Source organism: Sinocyclocheilus anshuiensis, unplaced genomic scaffold (genome assembly GCF_001515605.1).
Source record: "Sinocyclocheilus anshuiensis isolate Anshui unplaced genomic scaffold, SAMN03320099.WGS_v1.1 scaffold2322, whole genome shotgun sequence".
Classification (NCBI taxonomy): Eukaryota; Metazoa; Chordata; class Actinopteri; order Cypriniformes; family Cyprinidae; genus Sinocyclocheilus; species Sinocyclocheilus anshuiensis.
Window position 1 is genome coordinate 250,391 of NW_015556110.1, and position 6,362 is coordinate 256,752.

The 6,362-nt window shown below is 35.8% G+C and overlaps 1 protein-coding gene across 3 annotated transcripts in view; it reads right to left on the minus strand.

Moving 5' to 3' along the window:
• The window catches only part of reps1 (RALBP1 associated Eps domain containing 1), an 18,595-nt gene that overhangs the window by 2,086 nt on the left and 10,147 nt on the right, over positions 1 to 6,362 (minus strand). For 2 of the 3 annotated variants that reach the window (XM_016470778.1, XM_016470776.1), the window contains exons 9-16: positions 4,338 to 4,459; positions 2,697 to 2,777; positions 2,226 to 2,313; positions 1,175 to 1,273; positions 1,010 to 1,082; positions 657 to 787; positions 487 to 551; positions 206 to 379 (exon numbers count right to left, since the gene is read on the minus strand). In XM_016470778.1, coding sequence (XP_016326264.1) covers positions 206 to 379; positions 487 to 551; positions 657 to 787; positions 1,010 to 1,082; positions 1,175 to 1,273; positions 2,226 to 2,313; positions 2,697 to 2,777; positions 4,338 to 4,459 — 833 coding nt within the window. The remainder of the gene's footprint in view (positions 1 to 205; positions 380 to 486; positions 552 to 656; positions 788 to 1,009; positions 1,083 to 1,174; positions 1,274 to 2,225; positions 2,314 to 2,696; positions 2,778 to 4,337; positions 4,460 to 6,362) is intronic. The other variant, XM_016470779.1, reaches the window with a different exon arrangement.

Consider the following 6,362-nt stretch of genomic DNA (forward strand, 5'->3'; position numbering starts at 1 on the left):
TAATGTACAGTATTTGAAAAATAATGTGTTTTTTGAACATTAAAGCATGTCAACATATTCTGTTACACCAAATAGTGATATTTAAAAAAGCATCATATGACCCCTTTAATACGTGCTGAAGTGCATCTGTGCATATTTTTTTGCATCACATAAAAGGTTTTCCTTCATAATCTGTCGTCATCATAATAAATGGCTCCATTTGTACCTGTCCACTGTCAGATGCATTCTCTCCATCATCTGCCGGCTGGTCGACAGCAAAAGCCTGGAACTGGCTGAAGTCAGCAAAGTTGGGCTGTTCTGGCATCTGATGGGGTGAAGTGCTGGTATGTGCTGGAAGACCATCTCCCTCTACCGAACGGTGACCATGTGGCACTGATGTCTGGGGATTTGAACATTACGTATTGAATGATTCTTCTAAAGAACGTGTAATAGTTATCTAATTATCTGAAAGCAGTTTATACAGAATTGCTAACCACTGGGCTATACCTGTGTGGGCAGTGGTCTGGGAGGCACTGCTGGGGGAAAGGCAACTACACCCGGCTGCTGCGGACCTGATGGAGAAGTAAATACAAAAGAGAACTTCAGCTTTTCCTAACCGCACCCCAACGAAACATGAAGCTATGAGTTACCTGATAACTGTTTGTGTGCATGCATACCTGCAGGGACAGCAGCAAAGTTTCTGTTCATGTCTAGAGAGGAGGAGCGTGAGTGAGAGGCGTGGGGGCGGGGTGGAGGCGGGGGCGGAGCCACAACCTTCAGTCCTTCCGGAGAGGTGCCAGAGTGAGACCTGTAATAACACGAGCTGTAAATACTTTTTGACTGGAAATGTCACACCATGTTCTAACCCAGCGTTTCCCAATCCCAGACCTCGCATGATAACATGATATTATAAAAAAATGGAATCTAAACCACTAAATTATTTCCAAATCTAATTCATGTTAATCTGAGCTTTTCTTCTAGCTACAACACAAACATCAAAGAACAAAGTCTGCTGCAAGACGTTAAGTACCTTTGTCTGTTCACAGCACTGGAAATGGGCTCTTGATCAGATGTAAATGAATCTGAACTGCTATAGCCATCTCCTGTAAGAAGGAAGGGTAAGGGCTCTGAATGAATTATGGGAGAAGATTTCCTGTCAGTCAATTAAATGCTTGAATAGCCCAGATGTACTTACCAACAGTGGTACCAGGAAACTTAATAGTTGCTGCTAACTTGGTCTCATCAGAAAGTTCTGGTGGTTTCGCCATTAACGGACTTGTTGGATGTGTGTGATCTGTAAAACCAGGAGTAAATAGTTCAATTTGTTTAAAATCAAATTATTACATCCATTCATCTAGTAACTACACTACAGTTAAAAAGTTTTTTTTTATTTTTTTTTATATAATTTTATTTGGCAAGGATGCATTAAATTATTCAACAGTGACAGTAAAGATTTTTATATTGTTTCAAATTCATGGTTTAAAAAATATATTAAGCAGCACAACGGTTTTCAACACTGATAATAAGAAATGTTTCTTGATCACCAAATCAGTATATTAAAATGTGTTACATGTGACACTAGAGACTGGAATAATTTCAGCTTTGCCATCACAGAAATAAATAACATTTTAAAAGAGATTAAATAGAAAATAGTTATTTGTTTGTAATAAAGTAATTGTAATATTATTATTATAATATTTCACAATAGTAATGTTTTACTGTATTTTTTATTAAATTAAGCCTAGATTAGCATAAGAGGTGCTTCTTTCAAAAACATTTAAAAAGCTTACATAGCCCAGACTTTTAAATGATAGTTTATGTTAATGATGGATTGTGGAAGAAAGTCCTATAAGAGATTTCTAGACTGAAAATTACATGTCCTATTAAACAACTAGGTTTTACATTTTCTGAAAACAAAACAAAAAAACATTTGACTTTATTAATACACTATAAAAAGGTGTTCTGGTCAAATAAAGCCTAAACCTAAGTCTCTGTGATATGCAAAATATGGCCTTTAATCCTTTCTTCAATGCAGGTCATTTTAGGGTGAAAAATCATAAAAAAATAAAATACAATTCTATACCTGATTCTATACAAGTATGAGCAATAGTGATTAAGATGGAGAATACATAAAAAATAACAACAATAAAATAATTAGAATTTTGAGAATAAAACCTTCAAATGTTACTGCTTAGAATTCAGTCAAAAATTGAGTTTGCACTGTAAATGCACATAAACGGACGCACCGCTTCCAGTTCTCTTGAGCTCCATCTCTTGCATGTGGATCTTGCTGGGTGTCATACGAATGGGCACAGGGTGGACTATTGCTGTATCCTACAATGAAACAAGCACATCAACCGCTGCTGTCGCACAACTACAACTGAGTACCTAATGAAGATTTATCATCTCAGTCATAAAGAAGAAAAAGGAATAGTTAAGAACCTGACACTGAGTAACTAAACAAACATTTTATCACAACACCGTCAAAGGACAGCCAGCAGAGTCATCACTTGGATTACATGATACAGTATGAGAGAAAGAGCATGAAAGAATTACCGGTAAGCTCAGCAAGCAAAAGAAAAACAAAAATGAATCATTTGATGATGGCACTGTGGCTGTGAATTTATCCTGAGGACATGCGCTCTCAGAGAGAATTTACAGAGTACTGGGTTAATGAACATCATTAATCATGAAAGAGCACTGAGTGATTGACTTACAGGGTCAGCTGGTGCAATGTTAGAATCAAATTGGGTCAGAGTTTGTGAGCTTGAGGAGCGTTCGCTAAAAGTCTCCCACTGCTGGAGAGACAGAGCAGAGACATGTCAACAAGGTAAAGCAACTCCACTCCTCACACAAGCAAACAGAGGCCATAATACAACAACAGAGTGCCCTTTCCGCCCTCTGACTGTTAGGAGAAACCCGTGATTTGTCCTGCATTGTACTGTTGCATTCTCTCTGGTGTCCACAGAGGACCAATTGTCTTCCTAATGACCTTATAGGCTGAGAGGTAGAATGTCACATTTTATTTCCCTATTATGAGGATCAGCTTAGAAGAAACAGGCTGTAGTCATCAAAAGAGAAACCCCAATAATTAGATCTTGTAGATCAAAACGTACTGACCTGGGCTGCGTTTCCCTAAATCATCATAAGCCTAAATTGATCGTTGCGCCATTGGTGACAATGGTTCTACGATCAACTTAGGCTTACGATGCTTTTGGGAAACACAGCCCTGTTTAAAGATGAAGTGTGTAAATTTGTAGTCAATTAAAATTACAAAAAGAATGACTATTTGAACAGGTTTTGAACAGTCTTCCCATCTCCCTCTGTCATTGGTCAACAAAACAGATATTCCCGGCCTAAACTCCACTGCCATTGGTTGAGCCAATATTGCCATGTCAGACCGGTTGGGATGCTCTAACAAATATTTTGCAAGCTCGCTAGAGCCTTTTTTTTTTTTTTTGGAAATTAACCAATAAATATCTCACTTAAAGTTACTTAGTACCTATTAAGCTGGGATAGGAGAAAGCATTTAATATTCAAATAAAATAAGAATTTTCAAAATGAACTGAAATCCAACATGAAATCAAAATGGACCCTTTTTGCGGTCTTAAATGTCTCCAGTCCTATTTTGCAATATTTAACAATTATTCTGTAGGTAAATGTTTGGAAGCCCATTTCTACTATATAAGGGGAAAAAAACATGCTTTGGTAAATCATGATTTTTAAATAAAACTTTGAAACCATGACACAGTGTCATAATGATGACACAAAATTGACTTGAAATCATAATTTTGACTTCTTAACTCATAATTCTGACATGTCATAATTATGACATAGTATCTCATCATTTTGATATGAATTGTCAATTATTTACCAAGTATGATTTGGGATATCATAATAATGGGATATCATAGAAACATGTTACTTTTCATCATATTTTATTTTAAAATGTGTAAAACTTTTTCTGGTTTCAAGCTGACCTAACCTTGACAAATAACATCAACCAATAAAATTCTAATATTTACACACATGATCCAATCAAATCCTGCCATTGTTTCCCACTGAATATTTTGTTTCACTCTGAAATGTGTTATATTATGGAGTATTCCATTAAAAGTATTCCAGGAGGTTAATCTAAGACTTTTAAAAAATGTGACTTCAGATCAGCAGTTTTGACTACAAGGCTGCCACATTCCCAACAAAACAGTGAAGAATTAACCGTCACAACAATTCTCATGAGAGTGTTACATGTCTGGAGAAGTGTATTAGTTTTATTTCCCCATAAAGAAAGGCAGACAGAACTACAAAAAAAAAAGAGTGAAAGAGGTAGGGTACATTGAGAACACCAAAGTCCAAACCTCATTGCTTTGATTGAGCTCAGACCAGTTCTGGTTCAGGGAAGGCATGGAAGGAGACTTATTTGGAGTGACCTCCACAGGAGAAGCAGAAAAGCCCACCTCAGGGGCAGGTTCTGGAACTCCTGAAACATACAGACAGACAATAAAGAACTTATGCAGACACCTGAACATCATTCAGCATGAATATGGAATCAGCAGAATAATATTGCATCTAAAGGTCATAAACATCATAAAACTTCACAAGGACTCTCAGGGTCCCAAGGGCATATTCTATGTTCCATTTGAATATGCAAAAACTGTTGCAAAGATACAGGCTCACTTCCCATCAAGCTGTTATTAGAATATTGTAATTAGAAGCAAGTTCATTCTCGGTCTACAATGAAACTAAAATGCTGAGAAGTAACAATATATCACAACCAACTGCAACATTTTTTAGACTTTATATGTACTTATGAGGACTGAGATTTAAAAATCAGTTTATTGCAACCCAGAACATTAGCTGGTTAGGGCAAAAACTTAAGATTGAAAGACATTTTAGCTTCCAGCGTTTTAGCACTTTTAGTGTTTTTACTATTATAGCGAGTCTGGTTATAAGAAAATGTTAAAAACACAGTTTAAAATGTGCCTATGTAAAATAACACAAAGAATATGACAATCCCCACAATAACTGAACTATTGTTCAAAAAAATGGGGTTGATAACATTTTTAAATGTTTTTGAAAGAAGTGTCTTATGTTCACCAAGGCTGTATTTATTTGATCAAAAATACAGTAAAACAGTAATACCACTTAAAATAACTTTTCTATTTTAATACATTTTAAAATGTAATTTATTACTGTGATGGCAAAGCTGAATTTTCAGATTTATTCATGTTCATTATTCATATTGAAAACAGTTGGGCTGCTTAAAGTTTTTGTTGAAAATGTGTTTTTTTTTATGGATAGCAAGTTCAAAAGAACAGCATTTATTTGAAATAGATTTTTTAGTAACAAAGAAAGTCTTTACTGTCAGTTACAATCAATTTATTGTGCCCTTGCTGAACCATATTAATTTCTTACAAAAAAAAAAAAAAGAGACCCCAAACCTTTGAATGGTAGTGCATGTGTCCAAATAGAGCACCAGCAAGTGGCCACAAAAAATTACTGTAACAAGGTTTCTGCAGAATTTTTAAGCTCAAATTTAAGACCTTTTTAAGACCTGCACAAATAAAATTAATACCATATGAGCGGGGTAGGGCAATGTCTATAGTACCATATTAAACTGTAAAATTACTGTAAAAAGCTTAATTTACAGTTCAGATACAAATTTTCACAAAAAAACAAACGTTTTATAAAATGATAAACTTTAAATAAAATTTAAACAATTATTATCAATAAATTATAATATCAATTAAATAACAAATTAGGGGTGTGCGATACTGACAAAAAAATGATATCTCGATTTTATCGATAATGATAATTAGACAATATTTTGCTATAGAGTGTGTTATTGTGCTGCTATCTTATCTCTAATTGTGCTAACAGCTGACTCCTGAATTTTTTGATATTCTTCATATTCTGTGTGGTCAGTTCACAGCAGTGATAGAAATCATTTCCAACAAGTTTTATGGGCATTTTTACCTTTAAGCCTTTTTTTTCTAAAAGTGTGCAACATCTTTGAAGTCAAATTCATTTGGGCTGTTACCAAGCAAATGAAATCAGTATCAACAAAATTGATCTTTGCAATGCGGAGGAAACATAGAAGCTGCATTTGAAGTGGCATTTAGTGAAAGTGAAAGTGAAGTGACATGTGGCCAAGTATGGTGACCCATACTCGGAATTAGTGCTCTGCATTTATCTCATCCAAAGTGCAAACACACAGCAGTGAACACACACACACACACACACCGTGAACACACACCCGGAGCAGTGGGCAGCCATTTTTTGCTGCGGCGCCCGGGGAGAAGTTGGGCAGTTGTGTCACCTCAAGGGCACCTCAGTCGTGGTATTGAAGGTGGGAGAGAGCGCTGTACATTCACTGCCCCCAC